At 39.5% G+C, this 27267-nt stretch overlaps 1 protein-coding gene across 3 annotated transcripts in view; it reads left to right on the top strand.

The window, feature by feature from the left end:
* Positions 1-27267, top strand: part of SMCHD1 (structural maintenance of chromosomes flexible hinge domain containing 1) — a 96166-nt gene that overhangs the window by 29291 nt on the left and 39608 nt on the right. For all 3 annotated transcript variants that reach the window (XM_087755543.1, XM_087755550.1, XM_087755534.1), the window contains 14 exons: positions 1385-1551; positions 3850-3943; positions 4209-4419; positions 5256-5379; positions 5481-5664; positions 6166-6363; positions 6501-6614; positions 7111-7217; positions 7500-7582; positions 7735-7848; positions 12267-12344; positions 12426-12545; positions 21751-21895; positions 22150-22246. In XM_087755543.1, the coding sequence (XP_087611669.1) occupies positions 1385-1551; positions 3850-3943; positions 4209-4419; positions 5256-5379; positions 5481-5664; positions 6166-6363; positions 6501-6614; positions 7111-7217; positions 7500-7582; positions 7735-7848; positions 12267-12344; positions 12426-12545; positions 21751-21895; positions 22150-22246 (1836 nt within the window). The remainder of the gene's footprint in view (positions 1-1384; positions 1552-3849; positions 3944-4208; positions 4420-5255; positions 5380-5480; positions 5665-6165; positions 6364-6500; positions 6615-7110; positions 7218-7499; positions 7583-7734; positions 7849-12266; positions 12345-12425; positions 12546-21750; positions 21896-22149; positions 22247-27267) is intronic.

Below are 27267 nucleotides of genomic sequence, written 5' to 3' on the forward strand. Positions count from 1 at the left end.
CACCCCAGCCGATCATCTTCTGTTGATGGATAATAGGCACCTGTCTTTACTGCACTCACTTCCCTGGACCATTTAATATTGCCAACAAGTAAATACTACTTTTCTAGCCGAGATGGTTGCTAGGAATGTAGGGGAAAGTGCCACGGTAGTTTGTCATCGTAGTGGGAAGGCAACCAAAGAATTTGGGAACAACATTTCAGAGGCACTTTAAGTCTGTAAGTTGTACAGGATAGCACTTGTCCAACACGTGCATGCAGCTCCTAGGTCATTGGTCAAATCATGCAGAGTTGAGGGCTCTGGCTTTTCTTTATTATCTGTCATCTCCTCACTATCATAGAAACAGCCCCTTGCTTGGATGAAATCAGCAAGACTGTTAGGTTTAAAAGAGGCTATGCTGTGGGCAGAAGAAAGCATTTAAAGAATTGCAGTCTTTTTTGATGAAAGTTCCCACAACTGGTTAAATTATCCTGTTGGTTAAGGAGAGCTCTTTGATTCCCTGGGGAAAATAGATCGTAACAGAACTCCCTTGGCTAACATATTTCACCGTCTACAGTTAGGTAAGAGATGTGTCCTTTCACCAACTCAGTGATGTGTTTCCTGTTTGCCTGTTTTGCTGCAAAACAAAGCATGAAGCTGCATTTACTACGGCATGGAAAAGCATATCTTCTCAGTTGTACCAATTGTTTGCAATTGCTATAAATATCTCAATCTTTGTATTAAAAATAGCTTCTTTTCTGGATGTACCAAATGTAAAGGATTATTCACTGGTCCAGCATGAAGCATGATATCAACCACTGTGTTTCTATGCAGCTTAGAAACTTCCTATCATAAGAGCAAAGTTCATCCATCCAGGAAAAGACAATCAGGACTTTCTAGAATCAGGAGTTTCTGTTCCTGTGAGACTACTGGATATTTCAGCTGGAACTGAGGATTCACCCTTTCTCTTCCACAGCAAATGCATGTTTCTTCCACTTCAATTTCTGTTATAGAAAGCAGCCTGTCCATTTAAAAGCAAATAATTTTTTTTCTGGCTTGGTTTTCTTACAAAAGACTTATGTCTTATACGCATAATAGTTCCATTTGATGGATGAGAACATGGATATTGCACAGTGCCACATTAAACATGATTAAATGCAATTTCTAGACTGAACACTTCAAATGCCGTGATGAAAGTGAGTTGAAGATGAACTGGATCAGGGATGTCAGTTTCTCAGTTTGTTGACTTTAATTTGGAAGATTTTATTTTATGTATTAATCTTTTGTGATGTAAGCATCATGTATTCTGTATTATTTTCCTGTTCTGTTTTTTAATCTCTTTCAGAGCTGATGGGAGTTCAGAAATTCAGTTTACATTTATGCTCTTATTATTTTATTCTTTTTGTAGCCATCTGACTCTACTCACATCACAAGTGATGATGAAAGATTTCTTCATAACCTAATATTAGAAGAAAGGGATAAAGAGAGTTTCACAGCAGTTGTCATTACAGGTGTACAACCAGAGCACATGCAGTACTTGAAAAACTACTTTCATCTTTGGACAAGGCAGCTGGCGTAAGTTGGTGATTTAAAAGATTTGATTTAAAAGTGGACTACTAACAAAGTCAGATAATTATGAATTACTTCCTTTTTGTACATAGTCATTGGCTTTATTCTTGTCAAGGCTGTTGGTGCACATTTTATTGATGACACAATTAGTCTTTCCTAGCTACTTGATTTTACAGAAACTAGCACAACTGAATGGGGGCCCCCCATCCAAACAAAGATGTTTACAAACATCAGTTTCAGTGTGACTTGATAATTAATACATAATTATCCAATCTAATTATTAATAACCTATTCAATTTAATAGTTACATTATTAATGTAATAATTAGATATCTCATTATTAATAACTTGGTAAGTTACTTTTCTCACAGCTGTGCTCCTAACCTTGATATCTAGCTTTGTATTTACAGGGTTTTTTTTTGTTTTGTTTTTGTTTTTTAAAACAACAACAGCAAAATAGCTGCTGCTTCATCCCAGTTTAAAAGGGAGAGCGATATATGATACTGTCCACTCAGTACCATAGTAGTGTCATCAGTGGGCCTGCAGAGCCTGGAGATATGGAAGTCTGTGATACCTGTGAATCTTGCGGGCTTATCTGTTAAGATGATGGATCTATCTGTGAATGTAAACTGAACTATGAAGTTGTAGCCCAATTTTGAAATCTGGCTAACCATAGAACTTGATTTTCAAGCTATAATTTTATTTTTGTGTTGCCTATAATCTAATAATAATAGATAATACTTAATATGAGGATTAATATAAGGATTAGATAATACCTTATTATATGAAACATCATTCAGTGTTGCATGTAAGGACTTGCGGCTGGAACCCTTTTTAACCTCATGAAAATGTAGAGGTACATCTACATTGACAGATAACGTAGGTCTTTCATTAGCTTCTAGGTGCTCTTCTGGTGAACACCCACACTTAGGTGTGTGTTAGTTCACCGCAGCAATCTCATGAAGTGAAAGAACTGCCTCCATTTGAGATGAAACCCAGGTGCAATTATTCAAGTATATGCCCTGGAGCTATTACAGTAAAACCAATCAGACTTAGCTTCCCGGTGCTACACGGTCCTGCATCACTATTTTGGCTGTGATGGCCTTTTTCCCCTCAAACACCTCCACATACCCTTCTGCCATGCCTTTTGTCACACATGCATGATACCAGTTTCATTCTACTTTAATGGGCTACAGCACAGCCCTCATATTGTTTCAGATGCTTTGAAGTGGAGGGAGGGGAGATGAACCCCCAAAATAATTATGTCATAAGGCCATGAGAGCACCTTTTGATGTCTGGAAGAAATGCAGACAAAATGCTAAGCAGTTTGGATATACTAGTCTGCTCTAAAGTCCTGAGCAATGAGACCATGAGGAGCTTTTGTATGGAAACCAAGATTTCTACTTGGGGTGCATTTAGTGCAGTGGATGTCGGAAGCAAAGCGATTATAAACACTTACAGGTGTATTTAACTTCCTTCATGCATTCAGTCCCATTGACTTGTATAATCTCATTTTTCTGCAAACCACTACCCTGACATTTAAGGACTCAGTCTTTGAAGCTGGAAGAATTAGCTAGCTTGCTGGAAAGTTGAAGTAAATAGTTAAGTTCCTCTGTTTTCTCAAACTTCATATATCTATGAAAATAATTAATCTATCTGACCATGTGGATTTTTTTGAGTTTCTTAAATGAGCACAAGTGTCATTAGAAAATAATGTTTACAAATAGAAAAATTATTTCTAATATGCAGATCACATCCATGACTGCTGTCTATATTCAAATGGGGTATCTTACTTTTTGCAAATAACTGAAGGATAGTGATTGATTGTTAAATGTTTCTATTGCTATTAGATGATCAATACAAAACTGATGTCAGAAACAATGTGTGGAAAGCTTTTTGGCCCTAGTTCTTTTTAATCTCCAGAGTACAGAACAAATTACAGTAGTTTTATTAGTTTGCACTTTGATTGAAAGGATCTGTAGCCATGTAACAATCATAATTTTTTTTCACTTATATATTATTTTCCAATTTGTAATGTTTCTAATTATTTTATCAAAAAATTGATCCTAATGTGATTGTGCATGAAGGAGGTGAGAGTTAAAAGGAGTGAAAAGGAGACATTCACTCCCTTTAGTAAATCTTCTGTACCAGATATACATGTTGTCATGGAGTTGATTTATAACAATGCAATGAACCAGTTATATTTTAATAAAAATACGAGTTTATTTAGATTTTTGAAAATGATAACATGCAATTTTTTAATTTCACTTTCTGAGATTTATTTTTCCTTTAAAATGTATTTCAGACATATCTATCACTATTATATCCATGGACCAAAAGGAAATGAAACTAATGCTGTAACAAAAGATGTAAGCCCTTTCAACAACATTGACATTCAGGTAAGAGATTTTATAGTTACTAGTCAAAGTTCTTCTTTGATGGCAACTTATTTCATATTGTGCCTGTTTCTCTTTAGTCATGCATTTTGAACTACAGCAGCATTTTAAGATACGTATGTAATTTAATTTTTAAAAAGTAATACTATTTATCATTGCCGCATAGGAACAAATTCATTTTGCTAACAGGTAAGTTAAATGTCACAAATGCTAATTACTGTAGGTTTTTTGGTCTAAGGAAAATGAAATAATTTTTTTTTTTTTCCAGATTTCAATGTTCGAAAAAGGAAAAGTACCAAAGATTGTCAATCTTAGGGAGATCAAAGATGACATGCAGACATTGTATATAAATACTGCAGCAGATAGTTTTGAGTTTAAGGCACATGTTGAAGGAGAAGGTATAGTAGAAGGCATCATCCGATATCATCCCTTCCTGTATGATAAAGAAACATACCCCGATGATCCATGTTTTCCATCAAGTGAGTGAAATGTTTTGCTGCTTATCCATCCTATTATAGACAATCCTACTACTCTAAATGTTTTAATGAAATAGAAACTAGAAGAATTTAAATTGAAGTGTAAATTATTATCTAATTTGGATTGTGGCAGAACAGAAAAGTTCACATCTTTTTGGATTACCAAATCCTCTGAACAAATTGGCTGTTGTGGTAACTCGTTCACATAAACCTGATCTTTGACATAACACCATCTGATTTCAAACTATAAACTCTTATGGAATGCAGTCTGATTGAAACATTTCCACTTTCCTGACTGTTAGATCTTTGCTTCGAGAAAGTAATGAAACACCCGCAGTTTGATTCAAGAGATTCTAACATCGGAATACCGCAGAGAACAACATGTAGTCTAAGTTCTTAATTTAAAATCTGTTTTATCCAGTCTTGATGAGTTTTCAGATGCTAGGATTTTAAAATAATTTGTGTTGGTGATTGTTTTTTTGGCAAAACAAATCTTGAGTTTAATTGTGAAAAGATTTTATGATAGTTTCAACTGATGTTCTTCTAATAAGAGGAAAAAGTAATATTTATTCAAATTTGAAATTTGCAAATTTGGTAATATTATTCTATCCCTGTTTAAATTTTTTCCTTAGCTTTTCTTAGTTTTTCTGCTTGGTATTTCTTAAACAGGGAAAAAAAAATACTAATATTGTATATACCTAGCTTGATATCATGTGTACTGCTACTGTGCCTAACTTAATAAGTATAGATAATCCTTAATTTAGATTGCTCTGGTTTTTGATAATATATTAGTTTTTAAAAGAAATTTATTCATGGAGACTGTCTTCTTTTTAATCAAGAATTAAATGATGACGACGATGATGATGACGACTGCTTTATAGTAGAAAAGGGTGCCAGAGGCAAAAGGCCTATTTTTGAATGTTTTTGGAATGGAAGATTAATACCATACACAACTGTGGAAGAGTAAGTGGTAATCTGTTTCTGCAATGTAAACCAGTCTGTTTCTATAACGTAAAACCCTCTTTATAAAAAAGGGTTTTAATGTCTTTCTCCTGTTGTTTAAGTTTTGACTGGTGTGCTCCTCCAAAGAAGAGAGGATTGGCACCAGTTGAATGCTACAACAGAATTTCTGGTGCGTTATTTACCAACGATAAGTTTCAGGTCAGCACAAACAAACTCACTTTCATGGATCTGGAGCTGAAGCTAAAAGATAAGAATACTTTGTTTACGAGAATCTTCAATGGACAGGTAATCGTTTTATTCTGTTAAGTATTTCTTCTTGGCAAAGTTTAATGCATATGATATAGAAACCCTTACTTACTGGTCATTTGTTCATGTCACTGAATATTGCGTGGTTTCTGAAGAACTTTCACCTTGGGCACTTTTGCAGAACTTTGTAGCAGACACTTCTCTCAGTTTTAGCGAGTAGTAAAGCTGACTCTTTAAATCTGAAAAAATAAGATATAGTCTTTTTCCTTTTATTTTCTTAAACAATGACTTTATCTAGTTGTTATATGACAGTTTTTGTGGAAAGACCCTCTTCATAGAGGAATATGGGTGCTAGGGGAACACTTTCTCTGGCTTGAAGTATAGCTTTCCTAGAATTCTGTAATGTTTCCAAGCTGAAGAATCTGTTTTTTCTTAGTACAGTATCGCTGTACTCTTATAATTGTTCGTACTTCTGAAGTTGTCAGATTTAAATTTTGAAATATATTAATAATATGTATTTATTTTGTAATCTCTTTATAGGAGCAGCGAATGAAAATTGACAGAGAATTTGCTTTGTGGCTCAAAGACTGTCATGAAAAATACGACAAACAGATAAAATTCACAGTCTTTAAAGGAGTAACTACACGTACTGATTTACCATCCAAAAGAATGCAGAGCCCTTGGACAATGTATGCTGCAATAGAGTGGGATGGGAAAACATACAAAACTGGACAGCTGGTAAGTTAGTTGCTCACTGATGTTGGGGCTTTGTTTGTTTGTTTTGTAATAGAGCATTTGAACTCTATAAAAGGCAAATACTATACATTTGATGCAGAAGTAATGTATTGACATTAATTGTTGTCTTCTCTTCACAGGTGAAAACTGTTAAGACTCTTCCAATATTCTATGGAAGCATTGAGAAGTTTTTTTTGTATGGAGACCATGATGGGGATATATATGCCACTGGAGGAGAGGTTCAAATTGCTTTGGTAAGACAAATATAAAAAGGATTCACATACCTAGTATGCCTATGGAATCTTTAAACATAATCCTGGGTCAGACTTATTTAAATTACTTTTAAATAACTGTTGAAAATTCTGGTATTTTTTTGAGATTCAACAATCTAGAAATAATCAAACTACTTAGTTACATTAGTTTTAATGTAAACATATTAAAATTATTATTCATGATTAGCGATCTGATTTATTTAAATTTGCACATGAAATAGAGTATCACAGTTGGTATCAATAGTATGTTTTGTATCCATTCTTAACTCTTGTGATTTCAGCAAATTTTAGAACAGTGTCTTGTGGTGTTACCAGGTAGTATTTGTTAGCATGTTGTATTATGTCTATGTCGATTTTTCTAGTCCCTTGATAGAGAGGTATTTCTTCTCTGACATATTATAATCTGGCTGTTTATAACTGCACTCAGATTGTTGGGTTTGGGGTTTTTTTGTGGTTTTTTTTTCTTTTTTTTTTTCAGGAACCTCAGGCATTGTATGCTGAAATGAAAACTGTTCCAATCTCAAAACTTGACAGAACAGTGTCTGACAAAGCTGTTAAAAAATATATAGAGGATGAAATGGCAAGGTAAGCTTTAAGTTGTAGTTATTTACTTGTGGAGTTCCTAAAAACAGTTTTAGTATTTCTTCAGGAACAAAGAAAATTCAGTTTTATTCCCAAATGGGAAAGAAGTCAGCTGTTTCAGTAGAAACAAAAAAACCCTAGAACTCTAAACCAAGAATAAATAGTTCGGGTTCTGCTCCCCGCCCTCGCCCCCCCAAAAAAATAGCTTCATGTATATTCTACTAAAGATAAATTACCCTGTTTTTTAACTCACAGAGAAACTGTTCATTCTTTCTTTTTCACTAGACTTCCTGATAAATTATCAGTAACATGGCCTGAAGGAGATGAGTTATTACCAAATGAAACAAGATTTGCTGGTACACCAATAGGTATATTTTTTTCTTCCAAATACTAAAAAGGAAAATGTCAATTTAAAAATATATTATGCACTCTTGTTAAAAAAACAAGCATACGGAAAACTCCCATCACTTATAATACACATCGTATTTTAAAAGTCCATCATTTTTCCTTTTAAATACAGGAGCATTAAGAATAGTAATTTTGAATAAAAAAGGAGAAGCAATGCAAAAACTTCCAGGTACAAGCCACGGAGGTTCGAAGAAACTTCTTGTTGAACTCAAGGTTATTTTACATTGTAAGTATTTCAGTATATTTAACTGAGTCTTTATTATTTTAAAAATGCATAATGGATAATGTATTTATTTGCGTATATACAAATAATATGTTTTAGAATTTGATAGATGGATATAGCTGTTAATTTTAAGGACAATATTTGATCGGAGCATGTAGTACTCCAAAGCCACGCTTCATGAAATGACTATTGCTTCAATGCCAAATGTTTAATGTCTTAATGCTATGTTATGATTACATCTTCTGTCACGTTCTGTCAATTCCAGGCTATCTACTTAATATGCATGAGAACATGGTTAAAATGGATAATTTTTCTGTAATTAACATAGCAATTCACATGATCTGCATAAAAGTAGGGACCAGACTTGTTTAGTATCTAACGTAAAGTCACTTCAGAATTTTAAAAAATCAACTTTCTTGTGAGTTACTCTTCTGTGGTTTCCATTTTATTGGTGCTTCACTTGATATTCTTACATTGCATTTGTTGAAGAATTACGTTCTCTCTGAGGCAGATGAAATTACTTAGTTGTGTGTTGAACACTGAATTCTCTGAAAACTCCAATCCTGCACACGTCAAATATATCTGAAATTTGTAGAAACTTAAAATCATGTTTGCCTTGTTTCTTTCCCTACACAATAGGAAAATCCAATACCTTTATCTGATAAGAGTTGTAAAAATACCTTTCTGAAGAACTGAGGTTACTGTAGTGATATATGTCACAGGAAACCAAATGGAAGTATCTTAGCTGCAGTTTAGTATACATGTTGTAAGGCTACACATGGTATTTTAATGGCACTTGTATGGGGACTGTCTGCTGTGCATGTCCATTGTCCAAAGTAGTATGCTGGGGCATGGAATGAAAAAAAACATACTCACGTAATACGGATTATCAGATTGTACTTGCTAACAGCCTGGGGGACAAATCAGTGTTTTGCCACCTTAACTAAGGTAGACCATCCTGACTTCAGGATGTATAAACTTGAAAGAGGCATGGTGTTTCTGATGTGTTTTCTCAGTGTTGTTGCTAGGAGAAATAAAACTAAGTTTGCCCTTTGCCTCTAATCACTGGAAAGTCTATCTTCAGGCCTTTCGTGTCTCCTGACCACTTTGATTCATTGATGGAAATTTGTACTTACAACCGTTTTTACTGCTTCCTATCTTAACTTTTGTCTCTAGTCAATTGGGGAATCACTAGTGTAATCCCCCTGTTCTTCACCAGAACAATGAATAAGTCCTGTAAGTGACAGTTTGGGCATGGCATACCTGTCAAACTCAACCCCCTAGTCTTATAATATAAAGTTCTCATTTGTACTAACGTGGTTACACCCATACGAAGGCCAACAGCAAACATCTTATAACACACAAAAAGTTTCTGTTCTCTTTTTGAGAGTGGAATACCTGGCAAAATATACTGTGAACTGCCAAGAGAGTTGAGCTATGAGAAACTTCTTATGTGGTCTGTTACTTATACAAGGTTTGATTCAAAATCAGGGTTTGAATTAGGGTTGAGAGAATGATAAAGTCGAGGGGTCCGGTGGAGATAAAAGGAGCTGCCAAAGGAGAGAGTGGGATAGCAGGAGAACTAGACTGTGAGAAACTTCATGTCTGGACCATGGCAGGAGCCCCTTGTCTAGAGTTTGGGCAAGGGAAGTGAGGGCTGGCAAGACAGCTGGGATACAAGAAATTTTTTATCTGGGCCATGACAAGGTGGGGCTTATAAGGTTTGGCCAAAAAATAAGGTTGGCATTATGGGTTAGAGCTGAGAGAAAGAGAAAGCTGAAGGATCTAGGTGGAGCAGGAACACAAAGGGGCTACCACATGAAAGAGTAGGATAAAGAGAGCTGCCTATGAAAAGTGTCTGCCAAAGGGAGGCGTGGACTGCCAGGAGAACAGGGCTGTGAGGGTTTTTTGGTTTTGTTTTTGCTTGTTTGGATGTATTGGGTTTTTTCCCAGGCTGTCAGCGGGTTGTTTCTCTAAGGCTCACTCTAAAATTTTAAGTTAGGGTTGATAAAAGGAAGGAGGCTGCTGGGAAAGAGGGGGCTACCAGGAAAGGTGGGTTCTGGGAAGTTTTTTTTCAAAGTCATGCCTGGGTGATTCTTGTCTAAGGTGAGGCTGAGAAATAAGCATTTCTATCTCAGAAGATTATTTTTAAATCAATCCTGATTACTCAATTAAATTGCATGTACCTCTGTTAAAATACTCAACTAGGTTCTGTGGCTATAGTGAGGCATATTTTCAGGTTTTTGAGCTCTTCAGCAAACTGTTTTCATCACCGAAGTATTTATTTTAGAACTTAGTTGACTTCTTCTGGCCAATTATCTTGCCATTTCCCTCCTGTAAACCACAATGGGAGATGCTGTTCGGCTGCATCTGTCTGTCTCTGACACATGCACCATTGAATTCTCCCAGTTCAGGAAGGCTATGGCTGTTGCCTATTAAAATGTCATTTGAAATAAAATTACAGATGTTTTTCCTCTGTCTGTACTCTCCATGGATTTATATTATACTGTAGCGGGGACCTTTAGTTATCCATTGTTTTCAGAATATTATACGTGGAAACCTTTTTCATATGAGAAGCAAACATTGGTGCCCTAGTAATCCTGTGAGTAAAAGGTACGTTTTGCTTCTAGAAGAACATTTGTTTCCAAAAGGTTTCAGACAATAAACAAAAAAACCCCTTGCAACAATGAATGAGAATTCTCTTTTGTTTCTGCATGAGGAAAAACAACCAAATTTAAATAATTTAGCCTCAGGTTTTTATTTTTTGCAAAACCCTACGGTGTCTATAAAAACTTAATTTCTTGTGCTGTTTGCAGTACACAGTTTGCACCAAGTGCATCCTTCTGTATCTGTGACTGTAGGGATGCTGTTAATATTCATAAATATGTTTGTGTGGAAGTGTCAACAATTAAGAACATGGTGGTTAGGAAGTCCTAATGGTACTTTCTAGCAAAACAACAGAGGAGAGTTCATTAATCACTGCTAATACCAAGTGTTTGAAGGGCTTTTCCTCTGCCAAAGGGAAAAATGGTGAAATTGCCAAGAAAGTTCTAAATTTTGAATGTGGCTCCACTGAAATAATTTCGTCTGTTGTTCAAATAAAACATCAGGATGCTTTTTCATCACAGAGACCACAACAACAACAACATTGGACATACCTGATAACTTTCTTGCACAGAACCACTCTTGGGATTGTCTCCTCTTTCAGAAGAGAACATCAGAACATAACAGCCGTACCTTTAAAAGCCAGGGTTTTCTCGTTTGTTCTCTTCCAAGGTCCCATTTGTTTTATTGTCATCTTTTACGTATCACTATGCACAGAAGTGTTAGACTTTCTTCACTTCCTATAGATAAATTTCCACCTTAGATGATCTATCTATATTGGGACAATACAAGAAGAAAGGCATGCATCTTCCAGGTGTGTGTCTTGCATAATACAGACTCTCAGTTTAACTTGGTGGCAGTTGACATTGCAATAGGAAAACTGCACTCATTTGAGAAGCTGTTTTCTCAGTGTTAGTAACTACCAAAGGTGGAAAAAAAACCCAATATAGAAAACTGAATTAACTCTTACTACAAAACATGATCAAAATTTATTTTAATAACCCAATATTCCAGAATTACACATTCAAAGAAATATACCTAAGAAAGTTAACAACTGTTACTTTATCTTATGTATGCAATTTGGTCCAAGAACAGGGTCTGAAACAGTTGTACTTAACTATAGAACAATGCATACTTTTACTGCATTTCTTTTTATTCTGTGTAGTCTTATTGCAGTCCCAGTCGGAATTTATTCTAAATTATATTTTGAAAAAACAAATATATTAATGCCTCTTCAAGTTTCAAACAATAAATCTTATTCCTCTATTTATCTTGGGTTATAGAACCAGTCACTAAAAAATTGCCTTGAAGTTTCAGTGTGTTCTCTTCTTGCGTGTGTCTTAATGCTGCATAAGTGTTTATAAAGGCAGATACAATAATTTGGAGGAAAAAAGGAACGTTCTTTTTTCCTTAATTATACGTTCAATCAACTGCGCATTTTTACCATTGTTCCTATTTAAGCTAATTTGTTAGGGTCATTTGCCAAGTTGATCAGTTGCCAGTGTGGAGTGCTCAGCCCACAAGCGCTCAGACTTAACGGGGAGCATATAACCAAAGAGCTAATAAAATTCAACTTTACACACCTGCTTCTTTCAGTTTAATGTGTCTGAGGCTAGCATTTTTTAATTAAAATGGGATTAGGTAGGGAATTGATTTTTTTTTTCTTTTTTTTAGCTGTGATCAATGTGATTAATTGTGAAGCTGAATTTATATTTATTAGATTTAGAGGTGATAATAATGAGTCATAGGAATACATGAAAAAATTAAGAATTATGGTGTAAAATCTAAATACATGTAGCTAATTTTTTGTTTTGCAGCACCTACTGGGAATAAAGAAATAATTTCCCATATCAGTCAGCATGGAGGAAAATGGCCGTACTGGTTTAAAAAAATGGGTAAGTTCACATATGCAATATCTTCAGTTTATTTATAATTGTACTTTTTTGCTTTCTAATTGTATTTGTATTTCTGTTTAGAAAATCTTCAGAAACTTGGGAACTACACCTTGAAACTGCAAGTAGTATTGAATGAAAGTAATGCAGACACTTATGCAGGAAGGCCTCTACCATCTAAAATATTTAAATTTACTATTATAGGTAAGAATTCCACTCATGCCAATTTTCTTCTACTTTTAATGTTTCTATTTGATTCATTGTGTATCAAAATTATTCATGTTTTAGTTGAGAGGTAATTTTCAGCACTGAAAAGTAGCATTTGCATGTCAAATATGAAGTATTTTCAGGGAAAAATAATTTTTTGTCTAATTAGGTTTTGTTCTCACCTGTAATGTGTTGGCTCTGCTATACAGCCAGTTTTACAAAAAAGTAAAGTGTTGATGGAATCAAAAGTTTTACCCTGATGTGAACTTTCCTAAATGTCCTTAAAAAAAATAAACGTTTACTTAATTAGAATCACCCTTTTTCCTCATGCCATTGGCATAAATATTCTTTCATGAAACTAGTACTCATTATGCCAACTTTCATGCATAAACCACACAAACTCATTCAAAAACAGGTTATGCATTTAAAATATGCATGTTGAGATTGAAGTCTTCTTTTTATGCAAAACTAAATTCCCATTCAGTTATAATGGGTGTGTATCTTTGGATTAGCCATCATAAAATACTGGAATACCAGAATAGAGATAATACTATTAAATATGTCTGATGTTAGCCTGTCTTGCCATACACTCTGGTATATTTGTACGTGGCCTAAAATAGTATGTGACTGATCATATCTTCCAAAGAAAATTCATAGAGTTTGATTTTAATGACACTGTTGAAGACCGTAAGATATACAATGTATGGTTACATCATGTTTCTGGTACAGCCTTGCTAGTCCTGTTTCTCTCATCCTCTAAGATGTTAATTTTATCTCCTAATTTATTTCTGTGCATTTATCTGTTAGTGGCTGATTAGTTTTTGTTTATAAGCCTTTCTTGATGGCTATAAACTCTTCAGAAGGGATAGGCAGGGAAGGAGAGGCGGTGGGGTAGCCCTGTATGTTAGGGAGTGTTTTAACTGTCTAGAGCTTGATGATGGCAATGATAGGGTTGAGTGTTTATGGGCAAGAATCAGGGGGGAGGCCAGCAAGGCAGACATCATGGTGGGAGTCTGTTACAGACCACCCAAGCAGGATGAAGAGGCAGACAAAATATTCTATTAGCAGCCGGGAGAAGTCTCACAATCACTAGCCCTTGTTCTCTTGGGGGACTTCAACTTATCAGACATCTGCTGGAAGTACAGTACAGCAGAGAGGAAACAGTGTAGGAGGTTCCTGGAGTGTGTGGAAGATAATTTCCTGACACAGCAGGTGAGGGAGCCAACTAGGGAAGGCGCTGGACCTCTTGTTTGCAAACAGAGAAGGATGTGTGGGTGACATGATGGTTGGAGGCCATCTTGGGCATAGCAATCATGAAATGATAGAGTTTTTGATTCTTAGAGAAGTAAGGAGGGGGTCAGCAGAGCTGCTACTTTGGACTTCCTGAGAGCACACTTCAACCTGTTTAGGAGGCTGGTTGACAAAGTCCCTTGGGAGGCAGTCCTGAAGGGCAGAGGAGTCCAGGAAGGGTGGACATTCTTCAAGAAGGAAATCTTAAAGGCACAGGAGCAGGCCGTCCCCATGTGCCAAAAGTCGAGCCAGCAGGGAAGAAGACTGGCCTGGCTGAACAGAGAGCTTTGGCTGGAACTCATGAAAAAGGAGAGCCTACCACGTTTGGAAGAAGGGGCAGGCAACTCAGGAGGACTACAAGGATGTTGTAAGGTTATGCAGGGAGAAAATTAGAAGGGCCAAAGCCCAGCTAGAATTTAAGCTGGCTACTGCCATGAACGACAATAAAAAAATGTTTCTATTAATACATTAGCGACAAAAGGAGGGCTAAGGAGAATCTCCATCCTTTATTGGATGCAGGGGGAAACATAGTGACAAAGGATGAGGAAAAAGTTGAGGTACTTAATGCATTCTTTACCTCAGTCTTTAATAGCAAGACCAGTTGTTCTCCGGGTACCCAGCCCCCTGAGCTGGAAGACAGGGACGGGGAGCAGAACGAAGCCCCCATAATTCTTCAAGGGGAAATGGTTAGCAACCTGCTGCACCACTTAGACAGACAGAGGTCTATGGGGGTGGATGGGATCCACCCAAGGGTTCGAGAGAGCTGGTGGAAGTGCTCAGCAAGCCACTTTCCATCATTTATCAGCAGTCCTGGCTAAACTGGGAGGTGTCCCGGTTGACTGGAGGTTAGCAAATGTGATGCAAATCTACAAGAAGGGCTAGAAGGAGGATCCGAGGAACTACAGGCCTGGCAGTCTGATCTTGGTGACAGGGAAGGTTATGGAGCAGATCATCCTGAGTGCCATCACATGGCATGTACAGGACAACCAGGGGATCAGGCCCGGTCAGCATGGGTTTACGAAAGGCGGGTCCTGCTTGACTACGACAAGGTGACCCGCTTAGTGGATGAGGGGAAGGCTGTGGATGTTGTCTACTTGGACTTTAGTAAAGCCTTTGACACCGTTTCCTACAGCATTCTTCTGGAAAAACTGGCTGCCCATGGCTTGGTTGAGTGTACTGTTTGCTGGGTAAAACACTGGCTGGATGACCGGGCCCAAAGAGTTGTGGTGAATGGAGTTAAATCCAGTTGGCGGCCCGTCGGAAGTGGTCTTCCCCAGGGCTCAGTACTGGGGCCCGTTGTGTTTAATACCTTTCTCAATGATCTGAATGAGGGGATTGAGTGCACCCTCAGTAAGTTTGCAGATGACACCAAGTTGGGTGGGAGTGTTGATCTGCTGGAGGGTAGGAAGGCTCTGGAGAGGGATCTGGACCGGCTGGACCAATGGGCCGAGGCCAGTTGTAGGAGGTTCAACAAGGCTCAGTGCTGGGTCCTGCACTTGGCTCACAACAACCCCAGGCAACGCTACAGGCTTGGGGAGGAGTGACTGGAGAGCTGCCTGGTGGAAAAGGACCTGGGGGTGTTGGTTGACAGCCAGCTGAATATGAGCCAGCAGTGTGCTCAGGTGGCCAAGAAGGCCAATGGCATCCTGGCTTGTATCAGGAATAGCGTGGCCAGCAGGACCAGGGAGGTAATGGTGCCCCTGTACTCAGCACTGGTGAGGCCGCACCTCGAATATTGTGTTCGGTTTTGGGCCCGTCACTACAGGAAGGACTTTCAGGTACTGGAGGATGTCCAAAGAAGGGCAACGAAGCTGGTGAAGGGTCTGGAGAACAAGTCTTATGAGGAGCGGCTGAGGGAGCTGGGGTTGTTTAGCCTGCAGAAGAGGAGGCTGAGGGGAGACCTTATCGCTCTCTACAGCTACCTGAAAGGAGGCTGTAGCAAGGTGGGGGTTAATCTCTTCTGCCAAGTAACAAGTGATAGGAGAAAAGGAAACGGTGTCAAGCTGCGCCAGGGGAGGTTTAAGTTGGATATTAGGAAGAACTTCCTCACTGAAAGAGTAGTCAGGCACAGGAACAGGCTGCCCAGGGAAGTGGTGGAGTCGCCATCCCTGGAGATATTTAAAAGACGTGTAGATGTGGTGCTTAGGGACATGGTTTAGTGGTGGAGTTGGCAGCGTTAGGTGAATGGTTGGACTTGATGATCTTAAACATCTTTTCCAACCTAAATGCTTCTATGATTGTCTGAAGAAGTTTCATTTCTTTTTGTTGAAAAGACTTCATTTCCAGGGAAAATAGGCATATGTTAATGAGAAATGGTAAAGCTGTAGACTAGTTTGAAGTTGCTCTTTCTGTCCCAAAATATAAAACACAATTTGTTTTTAAATTATAAAGGAGTAATATTGTATCTGTATATGAGATTTCAAAAAATATCTGTACTTTTGATTCTGTACATCATGATTAATCTTGAAGAAAATCTGTTATTATTTACTTGCTAAATTAATTTGCAAAAATACATGCTAACTATGGATTATACATCCACTGCTCCGTCTTATCACCAAGACTCCTCCTTTTATGGAAGTGTGCTTGTAAATAGTAATCAAAAACTTTGTGGCCAACATAAGTTAAAAAAATAGATCTCCTCTTGGTGTCTGGCTCTCAGTCTCCAGTTCAAAAGGAAAAGTTTTGTTCAGCCCCTTTGCCATTCTGTGACTTTGACTTTTTCTAAAGTGGCAAAAACCAAGCTGAATTTAAACTAGGAATTACAGCGGAGGAAGAGATTTACCAGCAGCCCTGTGAGGGAGTGATGGACATGGTTGATGAGCAAAGGGCCTGGTGTTAAGTGACAGAAAAATCGCAAAATAACAATGTGGGGCTGAATTGGGCTCACCTGCAGCATTTGCATGTATGCAAGGAAATGTCTACAAGGCATCAGGATGGAGAAACTGCCAAAACCCTTTCTGGAAAATCAGTATGCTTTGGTGCCTCTCTGAACTGTATGTACACTAGTGCATGCAGCACGGGGAATAAACATGATGACTTAGAGACAGCAGGGCTATGATCTTGCTAGAATCATGGAGTTGTGGTGGGATGGCTCACATAACTGGAATGTTGCAGTAGATACAGGCTCTTTAGGAAAGACAGACCAGGAAGACAAGGAGGTGAAGTTGCCCTTTATATAAGAGAACAGCTGAAATGCACGGAGCTCTGCCTGGGGATGGATGATGAGCCAGCTAAGATCTTATGAGTGAGGATTATAGAGCAAACTAGTGTAGATGACACCGTAGTGGGTGTCTGCTATAGGCCACCTGACCAAGAAGAACAAGTGGATGAGGTCTTCTACAGACAGCCAGAATCATCATCATGTTCTCAGACCCTGGTCTTCATGGGCGACTTCAACTGCCCCGATATCTGCTGGAGGGGCAACACAGCAGGGCATAAGCAATCCAGGAGGTTCCTGGATGCAGTCCAGGATAACTTCCTGACTCAAGTGATAGAGGAACCAACAAGGAGAGGTGCTCTGCTGGACCTCATACTCACAAACAAGGAGGAGCTCATTGGGGATGTGAAGGTTGAAGGCAGCCTTGGCTGACCATGAGATAGTAGAGTTCAGGATCGTGAAAGGAAGGAGGAGGGCAGAAAGGAAACTCACAACCCCAGACTTCAGGAGAGAAGACTTTGGCCTCCTCAAAGATCTTCCTGGTGGAATTCCATGGGATAAGGCCCTGGATGGAAAGGGAGCCCAAGAAAGCTGTTTAATATTCACAGATCACCTCCTCCAAGTTCAAGTCTAGTCCATCCTAATGAATAGGAAGTCGGGCAAAAATGCCAGGAGGCCTGCACAGATGAACAAGGAGCTCCTGTCAAAACTCAACACAAACAAGAAGCATATAGAAGGTGGAAGTGGGGACAGGTAGCCTGGGAGGAATACAGAGACACTATCCAAGCATGCAGGAATGGGGTTAGGAAAGCCAAAGTCCAATTGGAATTGAAACTGGAATATCAAAGGCAGGGATACCAAAGGCAACAAGATGGGCTTCTATAAATACATAGATGACAAGAGGATGACTGGGATAAATGTGGGCCCACTGTTGAATGAGACAGGGGACACAGGACATGGAAAAGGCTGAGATACTGAACACCTTCTTTGTCTCAGTATTTACTAGGAAGATGGACCTTTAGGAATCCCAGGCCTTAGAGACTGGTGGAAGAGGATCAGGTCAGGGAATACCTAAGCAAACTGGTCATACATAAGTCCATGGGCCAGGATGGGGTGCATACATGAGGCAGAGAGAGCTAGCTGATGTCATTGTGAGGTGACTCTCAGTAATTGAATAATCATGGCAATTGGGAGAGCTGCCTGATGATTGGAGGAAAGCAAATGTCACTCCTATCTTCAAAAAGGGTGTTGTGGTTTAACCCCAGCCAGCAACTATGCACCACACAGCCACTCACTCAGTGGGGTGGGGGAGAGAATTGGAAGGGTGAAAGTCAGACAACTCCTGGGTCTATCTAGTTGGAGGCCAGTGACTAGTGGTTACCCCAGGGGTCAATAGGGTCAATACTGGGTCTGATCCTGTTTAACGTCTTCATTAACGATCTGGATGATGGGACAGAGTGTACTTTCAGCAAGTTTGCTGATGACACAAAACTGGGAAGAGTGGCTGATACACCAGAGAGTTGTGGTGCCATCCAGAGGGACCTCAACAGGCTGGAGAAATGGGCTGACAGGAACCTCAGAAGTTCAACAAGGGGAAATGCAAAGGCCTGCACCTGGGGAAGAACAACCCTGTGTGCCAGTACAGGCTGGCATCTGACCGACTGGAAAGCAGCTTTGCAGAAAAGGAGCTGGGGGTCCTGGTGGACAACAGGCTGAACATGAGCCAGCAATGTGCCCTTGCTGCAAAGAAGAGCAACAGCATCTTGGGCTGCCTTAGGAGAAGTATTGCCTGCAGGTTTAGGGAGGTGATCCTTTCCCTCTACTCAGCATTGGTGAGGCCACAACTGGAGTACTATGTCCAGTTCTGGGCACATTACAATACAACACAGAGACATGGACATACGGCAGAGTGTCCAGCAAAGGACCACGAAGATGATGAAGGGACTGGAGCATCTCTGACATGACGAAAGGCTGGGAGAGCTGGGACTGATCTGCCTGGAGAAGAGAAGATTCATGGGGATCTTATCAATGTCTATAAACACCTAAAGGAAGAGCGTAAAGAAGATGGAGCCGGGCTCTTTTCACTGGTACCCAGTGACAGAAGCAGAGGCATAGGCACACACTGAAACACAGGAGGTTCCCTCCAAACACAAGGAAACACTTTTTCACTGTGAGGGTGCCCGAGCACTGGCACAGGTTGCCCAAGAGGTTGTGGAGTCTCCATTCTTGGGGATATTCAAAAGCTGTCTGGACATGGTCCTGGGCAACTGACTCTAGGCGGCCCTGCTTGAGCCAGAGGCATTGGATAAGATGACCTCCAGAGAACCCTTCCAACCTCAACCATTCTGTGAGCTTTATCTACAAAGAGAACGGGGAGGGGGGAAGACAAAAAATACTACTTCCTTTGCATTTAATATTAAAATCAATATTTTTGTCACAAGTTTGGGAGGTAGAGCTAACATCTGTTTCCAGAATATCAAGAAAAAATAGATGCTTTTGGTAGCCTCCTATTTTTTCCACAAAACTGGAGGCTTTGAATGCAAACCTTTTAGGCAGAAAAGAGTTCTTTGTAGCATATTCTTCTAAAAGCTTCTGCAAAAGTATTATTGGCAGAATAGAAAAAGGTATTCTTGTATGATATTCTTGTATGATAACTGGGGCCAGTTCTGTTTAATAACTTTATCAATGATCTGGACGAGGGGATTGAGTGCACCCTCAGTAATTTGCAGACAACACCAGGTTGGTCAGGAGTGTTGATCTGCTGGAGTGTAGGAAGGCTCTAGAGAGGGATCTGGACAGGCTGGACCAATGGGCGAGGCCAACTGTATGGAGTTCAACAAGGCTCAGTGCTTCCTCACTGAAAGAGTAGTCAGGCACTGGAACAGGCTGGCCAGGGAAGTGGTGGAGTCGCCATCCCTGGAGATATTTAAAAGACGGTTAGATGTGGTGCTTGGGGCCATGGTTTAGTGGTGGAGTTGGCAACGTTAGGTGAATGGTTGGACTTGATGATCTCTAAAGGTCTTTTCCAACCTAAACGATTCTATGATTCTATAATACAGAAAAAATATTTGGCATTACTTGAAAAGAGTAATTATTAAAATGTATGTCTGAAAACCTGGCATTGAAGTCTCAAGATACTTCTGTGAAGTTCCAAGAAAGGGGGGGAAAAAAAAAATAACCCTCTTTGAACAAATAAATTAACCTTGTCTGCTCCTTCTTTATCTCTTTATCAAAGCAAAAAGAGAATCTTAAAAGTTGCAAAGTTGCATTCTGTATTTTAAAAATTCTTTTTCAATAGTATTGTGGCTTTCCTCAGTATGGCAGCCTTCAATTAAAGGTTCCTTTGGCCATAACAATTGAAATGAACAAATCTCCTTGGAAAGGAATATACACTCTCAAAATCTAATGAACTAATAGTTTGGTACTTTTAACACAGAGGGTACCAAAAGCAACTTATGCTGTCTGTTGCTGCTTTTTTTATCTAGTCAGAAGATAATTTGAGATTTTTAATATCTTCAGTCTTGAAAAGTGTATATTTCAAGTCTTTATTTTTGCAATGTTTTGTGTTGTCTCAGGCAGCCATAAATCCTCACATTCATTATTCCAAAATATTAACATTTGTGTAGGCTTTTATGTATATAGGTTCTAAAAATCCAGAAAAGAACAACTAAAATTAAACTGAAATCAACAGCTTTTTTGTCTGAGAAACAAATTATTTTATTTCTCTAACAGCAGGTTGTTGCTCAGTGTTTACAGTTCTTCTTGGTAAGCTAAAAAAATCATCATAGATGCTGGTTAAAACTGATCTTAAGTCAATCTATAAGTTTTGTGGTTTTAGTTCAGACATGTTCTTTTGGTAGTTACTCACTTTGACAGTGCAGAAGTTCTTTTACCGTTATTTTGTCAAGTCCTTTTACAGTTATCGTTCACTTGTAAACAAAATTGTAAACACTGTAAAGCTGAGGTCTCTTTGTTGTTGTTGTAACCGATAAATAATTTTGGCCAATACAAGGTAACATTTTCCCTGCCCCCATGATTTTCACATCTCTTGTGCAAAGGAAGCTCCCTGATGATGACACCTGTAGGTAGTGAAAGTAGTTGTTAATTTGAGTCCAAAATAATTTGATAGGATATTTGTCTACCATTTAGCTCAGCACTGTATTGCTTCTTTTTTCAAAGGCCACTTGGCCAAGATGGTTTGATTCCACAAAACATTACTCTGATTTACAAGCTCCCATTTGTACTACTCTGTTTAGTCTCATTTTTTAGTGCCTAATTGGAGGCAGTCTAATGGGGCCAGATTTCACAGGAAGGATGCACTCACATTTCTTTTTCAAATACTCATCATTACTGATCTTTATCTCTCAAATTTGGGATAGTTGTAGAACAAAAATGTTTTGTTGCATAAATGATTTTATTTTAACAGAATTAAAGCAGCTAAATATTTAAGAAAAGCTGTCCACAAGGAACTTGTCCACTTTCAGGTGCTGTGTTGATGTTCTAAGTACTTTGGAAGTTTTGGCTGTCCTGTTACGTTTCTTATACCGTAGTCTACTAGTACTATATTTTTAGCTATTGTTTTTGTGTTAGTGTAAGTTGATAGTATCAATCAATAAATCATGGTTCTGGTTACAACAGTATTCTGAACAGCCTATTTACTTTGAGGCTGAAAACCACTTAATTGCAGCCTTAATTAAGAAAAAGCCAATAAACACACATAATTCCCTCTAAAAATGTATTATTCTTTTCTCTTAGAGGGCAAACCAGAGAAATTTTCAGTGGGTCTTTTGGAGCTTCCTTTTCGAGTTGGAGTACCTTTTAATATTCCTTTGGAATTGCAGGATGAGTTTGGTCATGCAACACAGTTGACAACTGACATTAAACCAATTCTTGAAGCTAGGTAATTCAACCATCTCTTGGGGGGGGGGCATTGTTTGCTTGTTTTTTGTTTGCTTGGTTTTTGTTCTTTCTTAATGTGACATTAATATAGTCATTCTTTGGGGTTTGTCCAAGTGATATACTGGATATTTTTCATGTAAATTAACTAGCATTTTTGCTTTTATTTCCATAAGAATATCTGAAAGTATCTTGTATATTAAAACACTGTGTTTATTTTTACATTGATTCTGTTTTGTTTTCTGTGTATTTTTCTAGTGGATTGACATTGCAGTATGGAGGAATAACTGCAGGAACAAAGTGCGTCATTAAGGGTGTCACTGCTAAAGGCTGTATAAATAGTTGCCAGGGCAAGGTAAGCTGATGAATTTAAACTTGAAGTAACATATTAAAAACAAACAAACAAACAAAAAACACACAGAGCAAATAATTTTTGTGTAAAATGGATTGTCACATAGTGTTATCTAAGTTTGGTCTACACTAAAGACTACAGGTATTTCTTGGGATATTTTCAAATGACCTCTTACAGCTCTACCTGGAGCAATTTGTCTTTCCCACAGCTGTACTCTGTTAGCTGATGGGACTGGAGCTGGAGGGGCTGAGCAACACATGGGTGTGTGGTAGAGTGTGCCCAGCATGCTAAATCAGCTGTCTTAGTTTAAACTGGTGCTAAAATTGGTTTAAGCCAAATCATCCTTGTGACTTTTGCACTGACATAGCATAGAGAGCCCTGAAATCTTTCATTCTTGTAGTTGAGATGGTGAATAGTAGAAGTTAATATGAGTGGTAACTACTCTAGCTTCTCCAGACGTTTCCAAAATGCTCTTTTCACTTCTGTAGCAAGTATATGTCATCCAAATCCAACCTGTTATTGATGGATTCTCAGCACCTAGTCAAGCTGCTAATTTACTGTAAAAACAAAAACATATGTTACATGCTAAAAAGACTTATTTCATAAAACAGATCTTAATGCTTCTGATAAATACAGACTTGAAGATTTTAAAAAATATTTACACAGTATTCTAACCAGGTCCTAATCCTTTCATTCAGTCTTGCAGTCTAGCATAGTAAAGACAAAGCTAGGAACTGAGGTAGCTGAAGATACGTCATACTGTTGCTATTATTGCTTAGGAAAAAACAAATAATGTTGCTTGTGGAAAGGTGTGTAAAGAGAAGAGGGAGCATATATCTGCTTATTGAAAGCTAGAGGGTGTTGAATGTAATAAATTTTGTATGTAAAGCTTAGAATTTAAGGTGAAGGGCAAGAATAATGACGGAAGATAGAGGTGGATTATGGGAAATACAGTGTGTAGGAGCAAAAGTGCCAGGCTGTGGAAAGACATAAATTTGGTGAGGAACAAGACCAAGAATCATTTAAGGAACTTGCAGTACAGAAATAATACCATACCGTAATAATGGAAAAGAAGGAGTGTTATTTTCTCACGTTGCCTAATTGTGTAAAATGTTGGAGGCAATACAGGAACTAGCACTGAAAGTAGCAGTTGTAATTTGAATGAAAAAGGACTGTTTAAGATGGTAATGAAAACTAATGGCAAAAAGCAGGATGGTGGAACAACAGACTAAAAACAACAGATAATTTTAAAACATAACCATGGAAGCACCCGAGAATGGTCACATAGGAATCAGGGCTGCTCGACCCAAAAAGGTGGTGGGATCAATAGGCCAACTGACGTGCATCTGCACCAATGCACGCAGTGTGGGCAACAAACAGGAGGAGCTGGAAGCCATTGTGCAGCAGGAAAACTATGACATAGTTGCCATCATGGAAACATGTTGAGATGACTCACACAACTGGAGCACTGCAATGGATGGCTATAAACTCTTCAGAAGGGATAGGCAAGGAAGGAGAGGCGGTGGGGTAGCCCTGTATGTTAGGGAGTGTTTTAACTGTCTAGAGCTTGATGATGGCAATGATAGGGTTGAGTGTTTATGGGCAAGAATCAGGGGGGAGGCCAGCAAGGCAGACATCATGGTGGGAGTCTGTTACAGACCACCGAAGCAGGATGAAGAGGCAGACAAAATATTCTATTAGCAGCCGGGAGAAGTCTCACAATCACTAGCCCTTGTTCTCTTGGGGGACTTCAACTTATCAGACATCTGCTGGAAGTACAGTACAGCAGAGAGGAAACAGTGTAGGAGGTTCTTGGAGTGTGTGGAAGATAGTTTCCTGACACAGCAGGTGAGGGAGCCAACTAGGGAAGGCGCTGGACCTCTTGTTTGCAAACAGAGAAGGATGTGTGGGTGACATGATGGTTGGAGGCCATCTTGGGCATAGCAATCATGAAATGATAGAGTTTTTGATTCTTAGAGAAGTAAGGAGGGGGTCAGCAGAGCTGCTACTTTGGACTTCCTGAGAGCACACTTCAACCTGTTTAGGAGGCTGGTTGACAAAGTCCCTTGGGAGGCAGTCCTGAAGGGCAGAGGAGTCCAGGAAGGGTGGACATTCTTCAAGAAGGAAATCTTAAAGGCACAGGAGCAGGCCGTCCCCATGTGCCAAAAGTCGAGCCAGCAGGGAAGAAGACTGGCCTGGCTGAACAGAGAGCTTTGGCTGGAACTCATGAAAAAAAGGAGAGCCTACCACGTTTGGAAGAAGGGGCAGGCAACTCAGGAGGACTACAAGGATGTTGTAAGGTTATGCAGGGAGAAAATTAGAAGGGCCAAAGCCCAGCTAGAATTTAAGCTGGCTACTGCCATGAACGACAATAAAAAAATGTTTCTATTAATACATTAGCGACAAAAGGAGGGCTAAGGAGAATCTCCATCCTTTATTGGATGCAGGGGGAAACATAGTGACAAAGGATGAGGAAAAAGTTGAGGTACTTAATGCATTCTTTACCTCAGTCTTTAATAGCAAGACCAGTTGTTCTCCGGGTACCCAGCCCCCTGAGCTGGAAGACAGGGACGGGGAGCAGAACGAAGCCCCCATAATTCTTCAAGGGGAAATGGTTAGCAACCTGCTGCACCACTTAGACAGACAGAGGTCTATGGGGGTGGATGGGATCCACCCAAGGGTTCGAGAGAGCTGGTGGAAGTGCTCAGCAAGCCACTTTCCATCATTTATCAGCAGTCCTGGCTAAACTGGGAGGTGTCCCGGTTGACTGGAGGTTAGCAAATGTGATGCAAATCTACAAGAAGGGCTAGAAGGAGGATCCGAGGAACTACAGGCCTGGCAGTCTGATCTTGGTGACAGGGAAGGTTATGGAGCAGATCATCCTGAGTGCCATCACATGGCATGTACAGGACAACCAGGGGATCAGGCCCGGTCAGCATGGGTTTACGAAAGGCGGGTCCTGCTTGACTACGACAAGGTGACCCGCTTAGTGGATGAGGGGAAGGCTGTGGATGTTGTCTACTTGGACTTTAGTAAAGCCTTTGACACCGTTTCCTACAGCATTCTTCTGGAAAAACTGGCTGCCCATGGCTTGGTTGAGTGTACTGTTTGCTGGGTAAAACACTGGCTGGATGACCGGGCCCAAAGAGTTGTGGTGAATGGAGTTAAATCCAGTTGGCGGCCCGTCGGAAGTGGTCTTCCCCAGGGCTCAGTACTGGGGCCCGTTGTGTTTAATACCTTTCTCAATGATCTGAATGAGGGGATTGAGTGCACCCTCAGTAAGTTTGCAGATGACACCAAGTTGGGTGGGAGTGTTGATCTGCTGGAGGGTAGGAAGGCTCTGAAGAGGGATCTGGACCGGCTGGACCAATGGGCCGAGGCCAGTTGTAGGAGGTTCAACAAGGCTCAGTGCTGGGTCCTGCACTTGGCTCACAACAACCCCAGGCAACGCTACAGGCTTGGGGAGGAGTGACTGGAGAGCTGCCTGGTGGAAAAGGACCTGGGGGTGTTGGTTGACAGCCAGCTGAATATGAGCCAGCAGTGTGCTCAGGTGGCCAAGAAGGCCAATGGCATCCTGGCTTGTATCAGGAATAGCGTGGCCAGCAGGACCAGGGAGGTAATGGTGCCCCTGTACTCAGCACTGGTGAGGCCGCACCTCGAATATTGTGTTCGGTTTTGGGCCCGTCACTACAGGAAGGACTTTCAGGTACTGGAGGATGTCCAAAGAAGGGCAACGAAGCTGGTGAAGGGTCTGGAGAACAAGTCTTATGAGGAGCGGCTGAGGGAGCTGGGGTTGTTTAGCCTGCAGAAGAGGAGGCTGAGGGGAGACCTTATCGCTCTCTACAGCTACCTGAAAGGAGGCTGTAGCAAGGTGGGGGTTAATCTCTTCTGCCAAGTAACAAGTGATAGGAGAAGAGGAAACGGTGTCAAGCTGCGCCAGGGGAGGTTTAAGTTGGATATTAGGAAGAACTTCCTCACTGAAAGAGTAGTCAGGCACAGGAACAGGCTGCCCAGGGAAGTGGTGGAGTCGCCATCCCTGGAGATATTTAAAAGACGTGTAGATGTGGTGCTTAGGGACATGGTTTAGTGGTGGAGTTGGCAGTGCTAGGGTAACGGTTGGACTTGATGATCTCTAAAGGTCTTTTCCAACCTAAATGATTCTATGATTCTGTATAAATACAGTGTAATTTTCAGTGCTTAATTTAATATAAGAAGTAGAGAAGAACATAGGAGAAATTTTCAGCACCTTAAAGGTTGATTTTGAAATGGTAGTAGAACAGCTAAAATATCTCAGAGAAACAGCTAGTAATAGGATTTTGGAAAGAATTTAGAAGGGGAAAGTGAATGAGAGATCAATAAAATGAAGAGAAGGACAGCATGGGAAAACTTAATGTTTTTTGGAGAAAGGAGTAAGAAAAATTGTCAAAGTAATAATGTCAAATGGAGAAAAGAAACTTGATTGAGATAGGAAATACAGAATATCACAGTTGTCAATGAAGGAAGCACTGGCAGAGAAGAAAGAGAAAGCAGACTTCATTTACTTCTGTAGTCATTGATTTAATTCCACCCAAACCAGTCAAGACTGAAAGTATGTTTTGATTGTAGGTGGAATCAGAGAGAAAATTTTCGGACAAGTGTGTAAGTAATAGTAAGAAGACTGCTCCCTTATAGGATTTTGAATTCAGTCAGAAGGGTGAAGAATGGAGTTTAAAAACGGAAAATAATATTTCTTTATTCTTCTTTTCATTTTAAAGTATTGCAGTATACATAGAAGCAGACTTGAAAGCAAAAGAAAAGTAGATAAAGGGATCATGAAGGCTAAGGGAAAAGAACTTCCCTAGAGGATGCAGATGTTGAAAGATTAAAAGGAGTGAAGTTAAAGATGTAAACTGATTAAATTAGAGGCAGAAAATAGTGCAGTATTAAGCAGAGAGGATTAAGTAAAAAAGTAGTATTGCAGAAAGGGGTTTGAAACTAAATGAAAGGGAGCATAGGAGGAGTGTCTAGTGCATGAATGCAAAGCT

Source organism: Nipponia nippon, unplaced genomic scaffold (assembly GCF_047370975.1).
Source record: "Nipponia nippon isolate SJK-2023a ecotype South Korea unplaced genomic scaffold, ASM4737097v1 scaffold_1, whole genome shotgun sequence".
Taxonomy (NCBI): domain Eukaryota; kingdom Metazoa; phylum Chordata; class Aves; order Pelecaniformes; family Threskiornithidae; genus Nipponia; species Nipponia nippon.